A 19,563-nucleotide genomic window follows, 5' to 3' on the forward strand; every position below is an offset into this window, starting at 1 on the left:
AGTGGCTCACAGGGCAGAGGTCGTCGTTTGTCATAGTTAATCTCTCTGGTGTGGCCAGAGCATGGCCATGGCCATGACCCCCCCAGCAGCACCATCAGGTTCCCCATCTCCAGCATCCCTGCAGGACTGTCAGCGGTGATGGGGTTTGGTCACAGCCACCACCTCCCCTGACACAGACAGCAGCCACATTGCTGAGTTAGTGATTAGCAGACGGCACCTAGTAGGTCCATTTCTGGAGCCCATTACTGACCTGCTTGGTTTAAAACACTGCAACAGAGGAATATCTTTTTGAATAAATAATAGCAAGGAAGCACCCCATCAGACAGAAACACCCATCCTCCTCCTGGGCGCTGAAGGCTGCTGCTGGATCCATCCCTTGGGCTTCCCTGGAGGAGCCCAGACCAGCCCCCAGTACGAGGGGCTGCTGTTGGCATCGCAGGGGACCATTTGACATTGATGGGGTGTGAGGCAGGATTTCCAACATGTGATGCTGAGAATCGTTGGTTCACTCGATGAAGCTCAGCCCCCCGAAACACAGTGCAGGGCCTGCCTGGCACCCTTCATGAACAAGGGGACTTCTTGATGCAGAGGGTGCCTGGAACTGCAGTCATTCCCATTACTACTGGAGCTCACGGGCTTGATGGAGAGGCCCTGGCCATGTCTGCAAAAGTTTCACACTTGCAAGTCCTGTCTCAAACCGTCACAAACTACAACCCTTTTGCCAGTGGAGAAGAGCATCTGATTCTGCAGATTTTAATCTTGGAGCATCCCAGGCAAGGCAAGGAGTTTGGCCTCTGCTAGGGCCTTAGTATGGGAGCGAGGATTTGGCAAAAGGACACGTAAGCTTTGCTCTGGCACCTCCTCCTGCTGCCCACCCCTACCACACTTCTACAAGAAGAAATCCTGAGCATGTCCCACTAAAAAGCTGTTTGCAATGTGTGCATCACAGGCCAGTTTGGAAAACCTCTCTGCTGGTGTTGAGCACCTCTCGCAAAGGTCACCTGTCGTTTGTGCTTGACTGCTCTCGTCCTTGATGCCTTAGAAGTACCCAGGAGAGATGGCACCTCACAGGTTTGGCTTTACAATTTCAGGGAGAAAGATTGATGCTATTTTCCTACCAGCTCTTGTACTATACCATATCTGGGGTAGTTGTCTTCGTCCTGCTTCCACATGGTATTTAGGCACCTGCCCAGCCACAAACTCACGCCCAAATACCCTGTTGAATCGAAGCCTGCTATTCTTTTTGCAGCCTTAAGATCTTGCTACAGAGCAGTTACCAGTACCAGTGTCTGTCGTCATGTCTGCTCTAATTATGCCGTTTAATCTGTCAAGGGCTTGATCCCTTGCTCTTTGCTGTCTGTAGGAAGCTATCCATTGGACCCATGGACTGGGTAAAGCCCTTCGGCTGCTCTTGTTCACCCATCCTCCTTCCCCTTCCTGGGGAAGTGATGGGCCCAGACGGCTGTACCATGTCCCCAAGACCGACGGGAAACAGCATTTGATGCCACAACACCATCTGATGCGGACGGGCTGCTGTCAGCCCTCACTGTGGCAGGGGGTGGGAGCCGTACCCTCCTTCTAAGCTCATGCCACTTAATGGAGGAATATAAGGAGAAGGTGACCTGGGTTTTGTGACCGGTGTTCAAGGAGGTCAGTTTGCAGCAGGGTCCCCCCACCCTGCTCCGAGTGACGGTGCCTGGGGGACACGTGGGTCCAGCCCCCATTTGGGAGCTCTCGTGTTTTCCCATGTAGAAGGTGTCGGGGTCTTCAATGGGCCCAAGCAAAAGCTGCAAAGACCAAAATATTCAGGCGTGTCCAGCACCTCTGGGCACCGCTGGCCCCAGGGTCGGTTTCAGATGCTGGGAGGAGGTGCAAGTGCTTCTTGTGCTGTAACCGCAAAATCCAGCCTTTCCCCCCGGGGTGTCCTCAGGGAGGTTCTCACACCCCTGTCCCATCAGGAGGACACAGGCAGAGCTGCACCACCCCAATCCCACCACCGGCGAGAGACACACAGCCCCTCCACGCCTGACTGCCCTCCCCGGGGGCACCAATGCATGGTACAGTTGGAGCATAAATACCTCAAGTCCTCCAGGCCGACTCTAAAAGATTTCAGTCCCTCTGTAAATTCACTCCACGCAGTTACAACCACTTGGTTACGAGGCCCAGCACGCAACAGAGGAATCACACCCCGAACAACGAGGGATGTTGTAAATCCAGCTTGTAAATGATCTTCAATTCGTTTTGTTCGGTGTTTCTGGTGTGTATCTTGCTCTTTTTTTTGCAGGTGGTAACTTTCTGGTGTAACAATTCTCTGCAGCTCTGATATGAAATTGATGTATTTGTTAAAAAGAGTTTGTTCTGTTAATTTTTTTTTTGTGGTTTCCAAAAGCCCATTGGTGCATTGTACAATGGGATCTTCTAGTGTGTCATGAGAAAGAACAAAAATATGCAGATATGTTATGGAGTGATTTTTATTTTCAGATGATTGTGTTGTTGACAACTATACATGTAATATATATATATATATAATCAAGATACTGAGAAAAAGATCTAAATTTACCAAAATCTGTATATTTTAATAAATGCATAAAGCTTTATTGTGTGCCTTTACATTTCAAAATCAAATAGGAACTAATGGGTTTTTAAAGAAAGCTGGAGACAAATGTGTCTTAGTTTCCATAGTAATGTAAATCTCTTAAATGAAAGACTAAACCAAAAGATAAGAGATAAAAAATTCCCATATAAATTTTGTTAAGCCAATCAGTACCTGAAAGTCTGATGTTTTTTCAATGCTAAACTGAAGCTAGAGATGAACAAATCTTGACTCAAGTGCTTCAAAATCTCATTGTAGAAGTTCCATTTGAATGGGCTGACTTTGGTATTTACTTGCACTGTTGTGAAAAAAAGTGGCTGTCAGTTTATGCAATAAAAAAACCAAACCAAACAAACCCTAAAGCCAAAGAGCACAGGTTTACTATTGCAGTGCGAAGCCCTGGGGAGCTCCAACGTCTTCCCGTCTGTTCACGGTGCTGCCAGCACCCACCTTTTCCAGGGGTAACTGGGGTGTCACGGCACCGTCCCCCCTGCACAGGCACGGGGGTGGTGAGAAGGCCTGGGGGGCCACGGCCACCTCTCACTTTTGGGGTGCTTAGAGCCACCAGCATCCCCCCATGAGGTCCGTCGTGTTGTTCCTGTTATTTGGGGAACAGGGAGGCTGCAGGCACAGTCCCCATGATGGGGAGCCATGGCTGGTCCTGGTGGAGCCAGGGAGGGCTGCACTGCAGCATCAGAGACCAGCACCTCCACAACAGGGTAACCACCAGAGCTCATACTCACCACTCCACAGCTGATAGCAGGCACAGCATGGAGCAGTTTTTCCATCCGGCAGAATTATGTTTGACTCAATTTTGAGGCTTTGGGTCAGCAAACGAGCACTAAAAGCCTTCAAGAGCCAACAGCATTGTGGCCAACCCAACCCAGAACGCCATGGGGGGGTGGGGAGATTTGGGAGGGCACAGAGCAAGTATTTCAGCTTTGATCCTTTAAAAACTAGAGAAGTTTGATGTTCTTTATGCTTTCTCCAAACACTTCCCCTCTGCAGCGCCAGCACTAATATGCCGTCCCATACTTGGCCCCTTCTCCTTACACCCCATGGTTGCAGATGTCTGTTTTAACTGTGGTTGCTCCAGGGTTGTGTTGTTTTGTTTGGGTTTTTCTTCTCTTCCCTGAAATAAAGTTTCTTCCTTCCTCCAAGTAGTTTGCCCAGGGTCTTTTAAGGGATGGATTTGGGATCAGCTGCCAGTAACCTGCAACCGTGGGCACCAGCCCCTGCCAAGGGTCTCCCAACCCCTGCCAAGGGTCCCCAGCCCCAGGTGCCTGAAGATGTCAAGTTGCAGCCCAATGATTTGGGCAGCAAAAAACCTATGAGTGCTGCGTGGCAGTGCTCATTTCTTGTTGGGTCATGCACTACTGCCCAAGCACCTCCAGCAACACCAGCACCTTGCCAAACCCCCCCCTCAAGAACCTCAGCCAGGTTTTCCCATGCTTTTTCCTCCTGTTCTACTCCAGGGCTGTTTGCAGGGCAGTGTTCCAGCAGCTTTCTGCTCTGAGGTTTCCCACAGCGTGGTCAGCCCTGGGGTTAACCGGCAGAGCCACCTCTCAGCTCAAGCCGCAGTGCACAATCCACAATCCCCGGGCAGCCTGCACAAGCTGGCACGTCTGTGTGCCGTCCTTTCACCCGTGGCACCCGCACATCAATGGCAGCACTTATCGCGCCTCTCCAGTGTGTACAACAACTGCCTGTGCCCTGCCTGTGATGTAATGGGCACAAGTGTCCTGCCACCAGCCCAGTGCCGCTGCCCGCCTTGGGGACATTGTATGGGATGGCAGCGATGCAAAGCTCAACACAACAGAGATGCGTTCAAGACTGCTCAGGGTCTTAAAGGCAGATGCTGGGCTTGTGTGTCAGAGCTGGAGAGTGATGCACAGGCAGCCCAGGACGTGACCAGCTCCTTCTGGAGCCCCCTTGTTCACTTTTTTCATAGAATCATAGACTCATTTTGGTTGTAAGAGACCCTTAAGATCATCAAGTCCAGCTGTTAATCCAACACTGGCACTACACCATGTCCCTAAGAATCTTATCTCCTTGTCTTTTAAACCCCTCCAGTGATGGTGACTCCACCACTGCCCTGGGCAGCCCATTCCAATGCCTGACAACCATTTCCAGAAAGAAATTTTTCCTAATATCCAAACTAAACCACCCCTGGTGCGACTTGAGGCCATTTCCTCTCTCTTGTCCTATCACTTGCTACTTGGGAGAAGGGACCAGCACCCTCCATACTACAATCTCCTTTCAGGTAGTTGCAGAGAGCAAGAAGGTCTCCCCTCAGCCTCCTTTTCTTTCCTCTTCTTTCCTTTAAATGCTCCAGCCTCAGGTTCCTGCATGGAGGCGGTGAGGTGTGGGAGCTGCAGCATCCTTGCCCATGGCCATGTTGCCCCGTTTGGATTCTTCGTCTGACTTAGACCAAGATGAAAGGACAGACCCTAATCCACTGAGGCTTGACTAGCAGACTTGTTTCCAAATTCTTCTCCATCACCTCAAACAGTTTTGTTGATCCTCTCCTCGGCTTGTTCATTCCCCCTCCTCCTACACACAACACCTGGGCTGTTCCCTTCGTCCACACCAGAGCTATTACTCTTTTCCTGCTCCTGAAGCTTGGCTTACACAAATCATTTGAACTGAGTTAACATCCCCGGGAACAGATGGGATTTTGTATCAACGTAATTAAATTGCTACAGCCTCTGGTAAGGACAGAGTTAGATCTTGATCTTACATGGTTTTAATCAAAGAGAGCAATGACCCCAGATCAGACTCTTATTTTAGTTGAAAGCACTTCCAGCAACACGACTTATCCACTTCAGCACACCCAAGCAGTGCTGGGGGCACATGTCCACCGCTTCAGTGGGTTTCTAAGTCTCCCCGATGAGAAAAGTACCAGGAGTCAGTACCTCTGGTGCAAGATGCTATCGGGAACATCGAAAGAATGAATGGATAAGACAGCAGTCAGTACCATGCAGGAAGATTACTCATATTTTAAATATGAGACCCTCAAAAAAAAAAAGAAAAGAAAAGGCCCACTTACTTCCACAGCAGAGCAGAACCTCTCATCCTGAACGGCTGTAAAAAATATCTTCAAAATCATTGGAAAACCCCTGTCATGGAAAAGCTAGCTATGGAAACACACAGGAAGGAAGGAATAAAAGGAGCCAGGGGTTGCAGGTACTCTGTTATTTATTGTACAGTATTTCACTGAAAGTACAAAGGCATCATCAGTATTCACCAGAATTGTAACAGGTACATTATACTCCGTGTTAAAACGTGCTACTTTAATGATGCAAGACAGAACACAAATTTAGAGGAAGAAAGCAAGGAGTTTAAAAAAAATGTAAAAATACATTTTTAGTAACTGATCTGTACAAAGGAAATAAAACAAAACAAAACAAAACAAACAAACAAGAAACCAAACCAGAGTGTGGGGATTAGAGCCCTCAAAGTCATTTAAAACGACGTAAAAAGGCACTGTTATCTACCATGTAATTAGGACCTTCAGGTTCTGCTTCCTTCATACTGATGACTGTGGGGGTGTGGGAAATACTGTTACTAAAATGATCAAACTCTTACAAAAGTATTTACAGAGAAAGGCAGAAAAATTCCCCTACTGTTGTTCCAAAAGAGAAACATTTTCCCGGTTGCAGAGCAGAGCCTTCCTCCCTACCCTCTCGCCCCAACCATGCCAGAGCTGTGACCTTGAACAAGCAAGCGGTGACGGGGTAGGAGAAGCTGCCAGAGTCCTTCTAACAATGGGAAAGTGTCTCTCTCATCTCTGCTTTATTGCTTTAAACTCTCCTATAATCAGGGGAGCTAGAAAATAAAATAAAGCCCCTAAACCCCACATGAAAGCCCCAAACCATCTGAGTCATCCTTGCTCCAAGAAGATGGGGCAGGTGACCAGGACAAGATGGGGAGGACCCAGAGGAAGAGCTGGCTGGAGCTTTCTTTCTAGAGAAGAGGGGAACAGATGGGAACAGTAACATTTCAAACTACCAAACATTTTGTGCCGCTTTTCTAAATCTCCTCCTGGGAGCCTGACAGCGGTGCGTGTCAGTAGGAGCAAACCCAGGGCACACAAACCCAACAGCCAAAGCATCTGATGGCAGCCGTGGGACATCCCCAGGACGCTTACACATGAGCACTCTTTGCGTGGGTTGGGGAGCTGGATCCTGAGGCGTAGTAGAAACGGTTTTCACCGAATGTCTGGGCATCTCCTGAGCAGCAGACGATGACAGAGCCACCAAAGAGGCAGAGGGCAGAGCCGATCCAGCCCGTGTACAGGGAGTAGCCGAAGCTCATGATGGTGGTCTCGCGGTGGGCACACACGGGAAACCAGATCGTTGCAACGACACCACACATGGCTGGGGAGGGATGGAAAGGAGAGGTCAGTCCAGCGTGTCACCCCACCTTGGGGACACAAAGCACACCAGAGGGAAGGGAAGGATCTGCAGGACAGGGGACAGAGACGAAACCCATCCTTTCTTTGAAGTCCCATCGTGGAGCTCAGAGCGCCAGTATCAGGGCTTGGTCCAGGAGATCTCCAAGCAGGAGGCAGCGTGGGAGCCTCACAGGGCGAGGGATGAAGACAGAACAGGCATCGCTTTCAGGAACCAGCAAACAAACAAAAAAAACCAACCCTGCTGCTTGCCACAATCTGATGTATTTATTACAAGGGAAATAGATTTGTTCCCTAGAAATATCTTTAAAAGGGAAGAATAAAAGTCATCCCTGAAATTGATGCTCTGGAGAGCTGCAGAATTAGGACTAGACTAGATATGAAGCAAGACCACAAAAGCCGTATGCATTGGTGAGACAATAAAATCGTTGGGCAATCTCAGCTGGCTTAAATCACTACTACTGCCTGATCTTACGTGCTATGTCCTCAGCCCATGTCAATCAGCATCACTGCAGTTGCCCTACTGAACGATCACATTAACTTTAATGAAATATCCCAGCACTTGGTAAGACAGAGTCGAGTTTATAAAATACAAGCAGAAAATGGGCAGGGACAAAATAAGCAGCTGTACAACATTGATTTGTTGTTTTGTTTTGTTTTTATGGAGAAGGAAATGTCTCTGGAAAGAAGATTCCACTTCCCTATGAAAAAATTCTCTGTATCAAGTGATGGGGACAAATGCAACAAGGCTCTCCAGAAACCTATTGAATGGAATAGAAATAGGACCTCACCTGAAGCAAAACCAGTATTTTACCTAGCGTCTACAGTGGGTCAAAAAATTACTGAGGACTTCAAATTTTGCTTGAAATTTCCTAGTTTTGTTTCCCACGAAAAGCGGGAAGGCTGCTGTGGTGGTGCTGCAAGGACTGTGGGGCAGGTGACATGTTAAGGAGAAACCCTCAGGATGGTAAAGTGGGCTCAAATCCAGCACTTTGCAGGCAGCCAGGCTAGAAATCACCATGATTTCAGGGTGCAGCACGCATGTATGGTTTGCTCCAAGCAGGGACAAAACACGTGCCCTGCATTCTTCTCATGCTACACACTCACTGCCCTCACCGAGGGTCCCATCCCCATCCTGCAAAGTCCCCACATGCACCAAGGGCAACAGGAGTCGATGGTGTTAATCACCTCACAGGAGCAGGTCCTAAAACAGTACTCCTTTATGGCCTGTACATGTGAGAAGAATTAATCTGTCAATATTTACTTGCCTCTGGGACAAGCTGTGCAGGACTCCATCCTTGTGGCTATCAGAGTATCAGAGCAAAACAATAACAGGAGCGTGGCAGCAGTACAGATTTCCACCGACCATGCTAAAAGGTATCCGGAGACAGTGTCAAAAAATTAAGGTTTCAAGAGGAAAAAATAAATATATATGAGATTAAAAATAAAATTGTTTAGTTAAAGTGGAGAACAAACCATAGCTCCTGGCCAGTACAACAGAAAACCCATCCCTGATAGCTGGAGTTATTGTGAGAGAAAATATTTTCTTATGGAAAAGAGAAGAACATTTGAAGGATGCTAATAAAGCCAGTAATAATTTTGGACCTCCTCAAAGCAAGGACCCTGTGGCTTTGGAAGGAACTTCAGGAGAAGGCAGGGAGGGGAGAGCAGCATTTTTCCTGCCTGTGGATCAGTCCTGCAAACAGCTCATGAGCCTCTAACGCTATAAAACAAAAATGTATCAGTTGGAAATCTGCAAAGCATTCTAATGGGCTCCAGAAAAAAAGCTTCTTTGTTATCTGAAAAAAACACAATAATCTTTTCTTTTTCTGTCAGCAGTAATTATACATATACATTTATGTCCATAGACTATAAGAGCCTTATCTACCCAGATCCTCCCCCACAACACAGGACTGAAGAAAACACTTGCACTGGGGTGAGAAGAGCTCTCAGGGACGCCAACACAATGGCATCTCTTGTACAAGGGGCTCAGCTACATGTAAAACCACCTTATCTTAATGCTGACAATACTAGAAAGCTGTGAAACACAAGCCAAGGACTTTGCACGGGTTAGTTTGACCTCGAGGCCACCAGCTGCCGTCGGTCACCGCTGACCGTGTCACTCAGCAAGAGGGACACCCTGAAACAGGACTGGATTTCATCGCTCTGTGTAGACTAGATGGGGTTGTAAATCCTCCGAGAAGATGTGAAAGGGACAGTTTGCAATTGCAATGTTTCTTGGTGAACTCAAATTTTGGTCTAGCTGTATCACAGAGGAAGGCTTAAAAGGCTGATCTGCCAAGAAACCCAAAGGGATTGCAAAAGGCAGTTTAGGGCAAGTTTCAAGTACTAAAAGAGCTGCCTACAAGGATGAACACTTTGTATAGAAATTATTACCCCTTTTCTTTTGTGCTGATGACAAGGGACTCTTTGCCTCTCTCTAAATATGAGCATATTCAGAGAGTAGAGCTGCTATAGTCAATATAATCTAGTGGAAAACTAAAAGAAAAGTCTGCAAACAGAAGGAATATTTTCTATCAGACCATGTCAGCTGGAAAAGCATGCACATATTGGGGCACACACATACTGGAAATCTTGCCTGCTTTTTGCAGCTGGAGTAGGCAGCCCTGCAAAATTAACCTCAGTAATACTCAGTATGGTTGTCCTTGCTCTATCGGATCACTGTAAATCCACAGGGACACATCCCAGGCTCCCGGCATTTCTAAGTCGCTTTTGAATATGGACTTGCAGTAGCTCCATCTGTTGAGCTGAAACTCATTACGGGCATAATTTAATTCAGCGTTATTCTACATATTCTGCGTTACAGGCATAATTTAATCAGATGGAAGTAACATAGACGAGAAGCACAGAAGGTACTTGGGGAGGTGGGGGAGGTGGAGCAGGATTTCTGCAACTCAAGGGACAGTGAGTCCCTGCCACATTCCTTAACAGTAAGTTAAGCCTTTCTGCGGAAGCAAGAATACTTCTCTTTCACTGCCAAATTTAATTATTCCAAGTTGCTGACTCAAAATCACACAGATTTCTCTTTCAAAGCGTTTGGTCAAAATAATAGATACCTGTGATTCCTTTTTTTCTATGTTCAGTGCAATCATTTTATCTTGGTATCTGTTGATGTACAAGTAAATCTCATGCAGTGTCCAGAAAAACTTATTAATATCCTTTATTTAGTATGCAATAGCTAATATGGTCATTTTGCAGTCGTGATTCCCAATAACTAACATATTTTTTCATCTGCGTTTTCCAACGGCTCGAATCCCTCACCTCCATTAGGAAAATGCCTGCTTGGTTACCAGCACGGGGTCCCCCGAATTAGTATCAACAACACAGGATGGGCCAGGGTTTTTCCATCAACACCAACACATGAAATGTTTTCATACTGGCTGAGAGCAAACCTCTGCTGGCGGTTGTTTTCGGCAATAAATCGATTCTCTTGGACAGATGGGATCCAGCAAAGATATAAACACATCAGCAGGCAGGATAGGAGGGTGTGCACACAGGTTGTGCTCTGCAGCCTGCGATTACCAGCGGACAGAACAAAATCAATGGAATCTCTGAGCCCCTTGTTTTCCTGGCAAGTTTTCAACTTTTTTTGTGGTTGGTTATTTTTTTTTCCACACTGTTTCAACCCCTGTTTTCCTTTTTAATTTCAGTGACAAACTGCCATCCCTTCCCTGAGCAACAAATGAAGTTGGCCATGAGGCCAGCTCCCCTGTTCGCATCTCCACTCTGTATCTCTGCTATATTAGTGAGTGTTTGGGGGTTTGTTTTCTTTTAACCAGAGCTCTGGGAGTTGGTCTCCACTTAGAGGAAAAGACTGGAGCCTGTGCGGGTGAGGAAAACCACACATGAGAGTTCAGTGCCCAGAGAGTAAGTAAGAACAGTCCAGGGCACATTACTTCCAGAATATAACAAATTTTAAGTCAGTATTATGACTTTCGAGGCCTGATTCATGCTTATTAAATGCTCTGGAATGGTAACACCTCATTTCGTAAATAACAGATCATTAATCAGCTACAGTAATGTCGAAGTCCCAAGCTCTGTACATGATTCTCCTTCCGGTGGGACTGTCTTGCTGATCAGCCTGGAACATTTGGGGTTTGTAAAAATAAATGTGGGTTAGTTTGGTTATTTAAAAAAAAAAAAAAAATCTTCAGAGAAAAAGGAGCTTATTTATTCTTCCTTTGTGATCTGACAAAAAGAGTATTATTGCAATTGTGACTAAAATATTATTGTAATTGTGACTAAAACATTGTGACCAGGCTGCTGTTCCCAGCCCAAATCATTCAGGGTTTCACCAGCATGAACAAGCCACTTCACCTCCAGAGACTTCAAAATTCACAGGAGTAAAAATCAGTAAGAATTCCAAATTCAACCCAAAGAGCATTTGTCTGCCGGTGTCTCTGTAAATACACATTTCCTTTCCTCACAGGATCTACTTAGCGGGAAAACCATGGTCTGAGGCAGAGAGGAGCCTGGCTTTTGGGGCACCACAACTCCTCTATCCTCTTGCATTTATTCTCCTGCTAGGTGTTACACCCCAGCAAGACCAGGATGGGAGAGGGGCACACAAGACCCCAGACCCTGGTGCAACACTGCAAGATACAGGATTCCTCTTATTCTAATGCAGCGTTAGCCAGTACTGCCACTGCAATTTGTCTGCCGTGTGTGCTGGTCCTGTAATCCTGTTGCCCTTTCGCAATGCAGGTTTAAGGGCAATGCTCTTGCTTCCACATCTGCAGCCATGTGAACAGGGATGGTATACAGCACAGTTCTCCTTGACTGGAACCCAAAACTCGTGCTTTTTGTGACAAAGTGCAGCTCTGCTGGGCTTCCTCCATCCTGTGCAAGGAAATCCAGCAGAGAAGACTTGTCTAGTAGTAAAATTTCATTATCAGGGAGAAAAAAACCCACACTTTTTTCTTTCACTGTGCCAAAGCCAAATACCTGACTCCAGGTTTCAGGACAGAGATGAAGGTCACACATTCCAATACCTAACATGGCTGTTCATGATCGGCATGTCCTAACTAGGCCCTATAAAGCTGATTTTAGGATTTCCAGCTATGACAACGTGCCCTTAAACCCCACGGATGTTGGCCCCTTGGTATCAGTCCCTTAGATTTTGGATGTACTGACTCATACTAACTGCTTCTCACCAATGCATCAGAGGAGGGACCACTTGCAAGGAAGGAGCATCCAGAGGACAACCCCTCTGAGCATGTAGCTGTATCCAGTGCCCATTTCAAAAAGAAAAAATAAGGAGAAGAAGCAAGAAGATGGACATGATGTCAGTGCAGGCTGCCAGCGACCAGCAGAGCCACACAAAGAGGCCACTTTCCCTCCCCCATCCTTCTCTGCCACGCAGAGGGGTAAAAACAAGCCACCGCAGCCTGTTGCTGAGATGACGAGGCTTCAAGAACATGCAGGTGTTGCACTGGGGACAATGAGCCAGTCTGAGCCACTCAAAACAATCTCCTCAGGCACTGAGGGTGGGAAGAAATTCCCAGGGGGACCTGGAGGGCAAGGCTGGCCAGAGGGGTTGGGAGGCACCGGGGACATGCCACCTCCTGGCTCCCTCCGCTGCTGCCCCTGCAGCATCAGCACCCCTCAGCCACGGGCTTCCCCTCTCACACATCTCAGCTTAAATTGACTTGGCTGCATCCGCAATACTCAGAGAAATTTGCAGGATATTCCTTCCCTGTAAGCAGGCTGGGGGTTTGGACCCTTTTCCAAAATTAGCATCATTTCCACAGCACACCAGCAAAACAAGTGCCTCCAGGCGGCTGCCTGTGTGCAACCGCTGTCCCCCTCCCACAGACACAGGCTGTGGCTGTGCCCGAGGTCTCCGCGAAACAACACATAGCGGGGGTTTCACAGCCCTCCCCTCATCTCCCTGCTTCACTCCCTGACTCCTGTCTTCATCCTCCCACTCCCGCTCGTGCCTTTTACCCACCCCAGAGACCACAGCGGTGCCGGAGAGCTTTCAGGCTCAGCCCAGCCTGGACAGCCACACTTTCAAGTGAACGCACTGAACCAGCTTGCACTACACCGTCCTGGAGCAGAACAAACCTCCAGCTCTGCACACACGCAGGGCTGGTGGGTGCCTTACCCAGGAGGATGATGAGGATCCCTCCCAGCTGGGAGCGCCGGTACTTGGCCGCTCCGGGCTCGTGGCCCATCCGGATGCAGGGCAAGACCGTGATCAGCAAGAAGATGGCGGGCAGACCCAGGACGGAGGCGGCGATCATCAGCGCTCGACAGGCTTGGACATACCCTGTTGGCAAGGCAAGGAGAGAAGATTTTGATTGCAACCTTTGGACAAAGGCTCCTGTTTGATTAGCTCCCAAGACTTGCACAGAGAATGGGAGACATGTTCAGTCCTTTGTGTAAGCAATTAAATCTTCACTGTGCATAAGACAGTGAGACTGCAGAGCAGTGGGTGGTGCAGGAACACGGGATGTGCAAGCTCAAACTTTTCAAACAAACAGCTCTGACTGGAAAATACATGCTTTTCCCAGCAAGACACTGAGAAATCACAGAGCTGGGAAATAGGGGAAGGGAAAGTAAAAGAAGCAGCTAGAAAGGAGTTTTCCTACATCTTCACAAAGACAGCCTTGGTGAAATAATAAGAATTTAAAGTATTAAAGAACAGCTTGCTGTGAGCAGAGAAGGTGACTATGGAGAGAGCTGAATAATTGAAGACTCACTACTAAAGCACGCAGGTTCATGAGATACCGCTACCAGCTGCCCTGAGGACCTGAGGATTGTTGAACTGGAGGAGCAGGGATGCTCACCAACAACAGCCATGTCCCGATGTTTATGGTGGAGTCTCAGCCCTGTGGTGGGGTCTCAGGGGAGCCCCCATGGCTTGAGCTGATGGCTGGCACAGCTCTTCCTTAGGATATTTTAAATATATATATATATATATATATATTCTGTCTATATAATTTATTTTATGTATAATTTTCTATGTGTAATTTGTATATAAAATATACAAAACCACATGTAAATAATAAAAAAAAAAAAGGTCATTACTTGCATGCAAAATAAGCAAAATCAGTGCCAGGTTTGCTCCAGTGCCTGGTGAGCCTCCACCAGCTCTCGGGACAACCTCAGCAGGGCGAATATGCTGACTGCCCTCTCTTATTAACAACATGAAGCTGCCACATGCAGACATGAAGCCTTGTTATGCCTCAAACAATATCAGCAAAAAGGGGCCTCAAGCATGTCCCGCTGACATACAGATAAGACATCAGGAATGAGGATTTTACTGTTCCTGGAAATGTAGATTTTGTGTATATTGGATATTTGCTTGATTTTTCAAGAGGAAACTTGACAAAAAGAGCTACCTGAGTAGTTCAGGGCAGAAAACGAGACCCTGTTTAGGGTCTGGAGGGGGCTGGCAATGCCCAGTGCGGTTTCTGTGCAATCGATCCCAATTAAACAAGCACACAAACACTTTTGTTTAAGGACTTGACTCAGTCAACGAAAGACTCTTAGCACATTTCACCTATCAGGCACACCAGGATACATTTCTCCCCCCTGGAAAGCTCTGGATATCCAACAGGTTACAAGCAGAAGCATCTTGCTTTGTGATTTGTTTCTGCTGGAGAGAAGCATTGCATTCTGCTGCTGAAAGACCTATTTACCTATTTATTAAATTTCATTCAATAATGTTTTTTTTCAGGACAAGCCTTTTCTCTGCCTTCTGTGCTGGATCATACTGAACAATAGTCACAATAAGGAAGGTAAACCTGCTAAAATCAGAGTATACGTACACAGAGAAAGGGAGAACAGAAGCTAGTCTGAGAGATTCAGTGTTGCCAAGCACAATGCAATACAGACAAAGCTCTGTGACAGAGAAATTCAGCAATAATCTTTCTAACCTTTTATGAAAACATTTTGAAAACAGTTTAAACAAGTAAATAAGGAAACAGTAAAGAAAACTACAAGGACTGGTTGTTTCTACCCTGTCAGCTATGGAAGAGGCATCTCTGAAATGCGGGAGGAGGTGCAATCTAAAGCAGCAGAATGAAGTGCTAGGGAGTTAGAAGTGATTGAAATAGGTAAGATCATTACCTAAAGTTACACGGACAAGGCCGCACAAGAATTTGGCAGGTTTAAGTGGCTCAGAAGATGTATTAATACTGATGAAACAACTTGCTTAATTTTTGCTTTCAGTAAACTAGATGAAAATTACTAAATAATTAGAAAATATCAAGACAAGTTAAATGTAGTTGCCATGTAAGTTCTGTCTTGTCTTGGAACATGCGGGTTGCACAAGACCGTCAAGACTAACAACAATCTTCCAAAAGGTTAAAAGCCATAGCAGCATTAAAAATAGATGCTGAAATATTCATTATACTAAAAAATCATTTTAAGGCATAGAATCTTAACATCTGTAATGGTTCATCATCATCCCAAAACAAAACTGAAAGTAGTCTATTATATCTCAAAGTACTCTATTATACCTCAATAAACTACGTGTTTTGCAATGCAATCTATATACTAGATGTGAAAGTAACAGCAAGCAATGATTAAACACTAACTGGACTTTAATAGCCACAGATAACACATGATAGCTGGGTATGATTAAAACCAAGTATAATTTAATGAGAATCACATTAAGAGCTATCATTAACATTCTTTAGCATATTTAATGGACCATCTCCTGCGCTGATGAAGTTGAAGGAGCTTCCCCATCAGTCCATCCTGCAGCAGGACCTGCCTGGCTCAGAGCAAGGCTTGGGTGGGAAGGAGGAGGACAGGGATGCCCATACCTGGCAGTATGAGGATGTCCACGAGGGGCTTGCAGTGATAGAGACCTGTCGCCATCACACAGTCTGCCCACAGCCCCTTGGATCCCAGCTCATCCATTTTCCTGCAGGTGGTGATGGTGTAGCCGCAAGTCACCACCCAGTCATTGGTGGACGTGGCCACAATCACCCCGATCCACCCGATAAAACTGCAAACAACTCCAGCCAGGTGCAGGCAGGTGGCCACCATGTCGATCCCTTGGTGGGGCAAGGTGGACAAGGAGGGTGTCCGTAGGGGTTCAGCAAAGCCGGGCACCGAGATCCCGGCTGTGGGGACCTACTGGGAGCAGAAGGGACGGGGTTTGGTGGGAAGAGGTCCCTGAGTGCTGCTGCAGTGCTCGGCTGCCTCTGCCCAGCTCCCTCCTGGGGAGGGGTTAGAGCTGCCTCCAGCCCCATCACGCATGGGAGGAGCGAGCCGGGAGCCCCAACTTCTGCCTGCTCATCAAGAGAGTCGGGGGAAAAGGAGGGTGTGGAGGGGAGGAGACACAGGATTACACCCACCCGTGCTGGAAAAACAAACCAGGCTGCTTGATTCAAATGGAAAAACAGCCTGACTATTGAAAATATAGCAACAAGGGAGAAAAAATAATGCAGCGTTTTTGAGCTAAACATAAATAATCACACTTCATGGAAAGATAAGGCATGGAATGTGGTGGACAGAGTTACTCAAGAGGTGGGACTGATCGCCTCATCAAAGCCACCAGCACAGCTGCAGTAAAGGGACAAAATCTGTCTTGGGTCTTTCCTGATGTTTTCAGTAAATACAACATGATAAAAGACCCATTAGTGCATTCTCTGCTTGTGCTGGGGTTTTCAGCAGTATTAACTAGCACTCAGAGAGTCTTAAATATGTGTTTAATAGCATCTTATTTCCACTTTTGAATGCTAAAATAAAAACAAGCAACTCTTTACTCAGACTGATCATGGGTGTAAATTTTAGGCTGCTTGCTAGAACAAGGAACAGCCCACTTCAAAACGCCAAAAGAAAAACTCCACAGCCTGTTCTGCATCAGGAGAAGAAATAAGCAGGGAGGTTATTTTGCTAACTTTACTTTGTATTTTCACAAGCACGTATATACGCTATTGGGTGCCAACACATCCCTAATGAAATTTCATCCTTGTGCGTCCTCCAGTGCTGCTGATTTTGCAAGGGGAAGTGGTTTTGCAGATAGAACGTGCGTGGAGGGACCACTAGCGGAGAGCTGTCCGCATTGCGGCCAGACGGGAGAAACCAGGCAACGAAACGACAGAACAATGAGTTGGATTCACTCCTAGGGCTGCTAGTGAAAATGAAACACAGAAAGCTACACTCCAGGATTAAGGTGCCAGGAGGGAAATATATCCTGCTCCTCATCCAACAGTATTTTTCCCAGTCTTTAGCAAATAAAGTGAAAAACATGAATGAGACCATTCTAAGCTCCATTTGTCACGTGTTCCTTAGATTGGAAATTCCAGGACACAAGGCCACAGTTTTGTTTGGTCAAAGCTCCATCTGAACACTGGAGTTACTATATAAATAGCTGAAAACAATCCTCGAAGAGGAGCTTTTATAATAAACAGAAATTTAATAGTAGTTTTCACATTTGTTTTATATTGTTGGCTATTTCTTGGGGTTTTTTCTACATTTGATATTATGGTATTTTTGGGAAGCCACACCGCCACAGACTTCCTTGCTGGGATTCCACCTCTCTACATCACTTACTCTTCTTGTGCACACACTTCTGGTTGAGCAAGCTGTTCCTCCCATCCAACCACCATTTTCATGTTGCCTAGGGTCCTAGACATATTTAATCTTCCCACAAACAATATTCCTGCTTATTTAATTATTCAGGCGATAAACTTGCCATCTCTGGGGTGAAACTAGTGTTGTTCCCCTTCTTGGACCACACAATTGCATTGGACAGATCACATGTCACCTCCCAAATTTGGAAGGGGACGGGCTGACAAATGAACACGCTCCTGCCTCTCCCCTTCACTGACTCACTTTGCATTTTTTCAGTCCAATATTTCCTCCATCTAACCCTACATCATTCTGTAAATTAAACACCTGGCCTGTATAACTGTACTTAGCTTAATACTGCTCTTTGAATACCAAGCATGAGGATACTTAATCACTTTGGGATGACTGACCCCAACCTCTATCATCTAATGATACCGTCACCACACAATCCTTTGGAGTTTAAAAACCATGCATATTCTCTAAATCACACTAATACTTAGATTTCTAACATCTTTTAAAGTATTTTTTCTTCAAAATACGAGAAAATTTTGCAACATGTTGATATCCCATTTCATCACAAAGCTGGTGATAGTGCAGGACCATTCTAATGCACACAAAAAGAACAACTTTTTAAAATACAGCAGGATATGAATGCACAGGCTGTGGACATATCCCACTGTAATTCAGCCTCCTGCAGTTCTGTTTCCTTAACCACAAAAGCTTCTTAACACTGCTGTTTTCTTCCCAAATGTGACATTTCAGCCACTGCAACTGTGCAACTGTGCCCGGTGGGCACATTAATTTCATTAATGTCGACAGGGACGTGAAACATTTACTGTTTTGTCACTGTTATAGGTAACACTACCAATATATAAGTGAATATAAGTTAGTGTGCTACAAGTGAAAAATTATTCACAAGATCCATACAATCAGAATCAAAGAATGACTTACCAGCTATACGCTAAGTAAACAGATACGCTTAGGGCAATATTCTTAACATTTGCCATTTTTAAGCAAGTGCTACGCATGCATTTATTGCAGCAAGCTTCAACACCTTAAAAATGAACCTTTTTACCCTGTTACTCAAGCAGCTTTTGCTTGATCAGCAGTTTTCTCTGACAAACGACATGCATTGCAATTAGTCATTCTTGCACAAGCTACCAACACCCTATGACTTTTCCCTCGTACAGGTGACTCACCTTGAGCCTTTTCTTTGTGGGGTTTCTCAGCCCGAGAGCTTCTCGTTGCTCACAAATACAGCACTATCAAAATATAACATGGGATGCAGAAATAAAGAGAGTTAATTCTTCAAGTGATACAGCTAGTTGTTAATTTTCTTCCATACTAAAGGCTGAGCTCATCAAAATGCTACCAATTTCATCTTAATCCTGGTCAATACTGCTCATTTCTCTCTCTTCAGCTGTAAAATACAGGCAAGTACATGGTACATTAGACTTCAGAATAATCTGAAATGTAATGAGGATTTCCTATATGCAAGACCAGTACCTTGAAGCAAGGACAAAGCATTTTTACTCTGGTTTAAGGGGAAGGAAAAATATCTGTCTAATATGTGTGACTGCACTTGCTTATCTGTCAAAAAAGCCCAACGCTTGGCATGAACAAAATCACTTAGAAAATCTCCAAAAAGTTGTATTTTTTTTACTACAATTTGTATGTTTGTTTTTTAAAAGTCACCAACAGAACGCAGACTATTGTTGTAAGTGGTGGAAGCTCAACCTAAAGGAAGCCCCATTGACATACAGCTTACAGAACAGCTCCCTTCTTCCTCTCTACTCTAAATTTTCTATTGAAGTTCCCTGATGGTTGGCAAAAAATGTTAAGCAACTTAATAACGTGATTTACAGAAACACAGAGCTCCTGAAAGTCACTGTAGGGCATATTTTTCATCAGCACACAATGTATAATTCTCATTTCTGATTCTAGCCTTTTATAAAACTCAGGATTTTATATGGTGATGTATTAATTATGTTGCTCATCACTA

At 45.7% G+C, this 19,563-nt stretch overlaps 1 protein-coding gene across 1 annotated transcript; it reads right to left on the reverse strand.

The window, feature by feature from the left end:
• Positions 1 to 5,781: 5,781 nt before the first annotated feature.
• Positions 5,782 to 16,175, reverse strand: CLDN11 (claudin 11). The gene is made up of 3 exons (XM_082056393.1): positions 15,806 to 16,175; positions 13,135 to 13,299; positions 5,782 to 6,972 (listed from the first exon to the last, which is right to left on the reverse strand). The coding sequence occupies exons 1-3, from the start codon at positions 16,029 to 16,031 to the stop codon at positions 6,740 to 6,742; spliced, it is 624 nt and encodes a 207-aa protein (XP_081912519.1). The 5' UTR covers positions 16,032 to 16,175; the 3' UTR covers positions 5,782 to 6,739.
• Positions 16,176 to 19,563: the final 3,388 nt, after the last annotated feature.

Source organism: Streptopelia decaocto, assembly GCF_964273445.1.
Source record: "Streptopelia decaocto genome assembly, chromosome: 6".
NCBI lineage: Eukaryota > Metazoa > Chordata > Aves > Columbiformes > Columbidae > Streptopelia > Streptopelia decaocto.

Excerpts from the sequence above, each read along its gene's own strand:
- CLDN11 (XM_082056393.1), bottom strand. The coding sequence starts at position 16,031 with ATGGTGGCCACCTGCCTGCACCTGGCTGGAGTTGTTTGCAGTTTTATC. Across the intron at positions 13,300-15,805 it reads GGACATCCTCATACTGCCAG|GGTATGTCCAAGCCTGTCGA; the intron begins GTATGGGCATCC and ends CCTTGCCAACAG. Across the intron at positions 6,973-13,134 it reads GATCCTCATCATCCTCCTGG|CCATGTGTGGTGTCGTTGCA; the intron begins GTAAGGCACCCA and ends ATCCCTCCCCAG.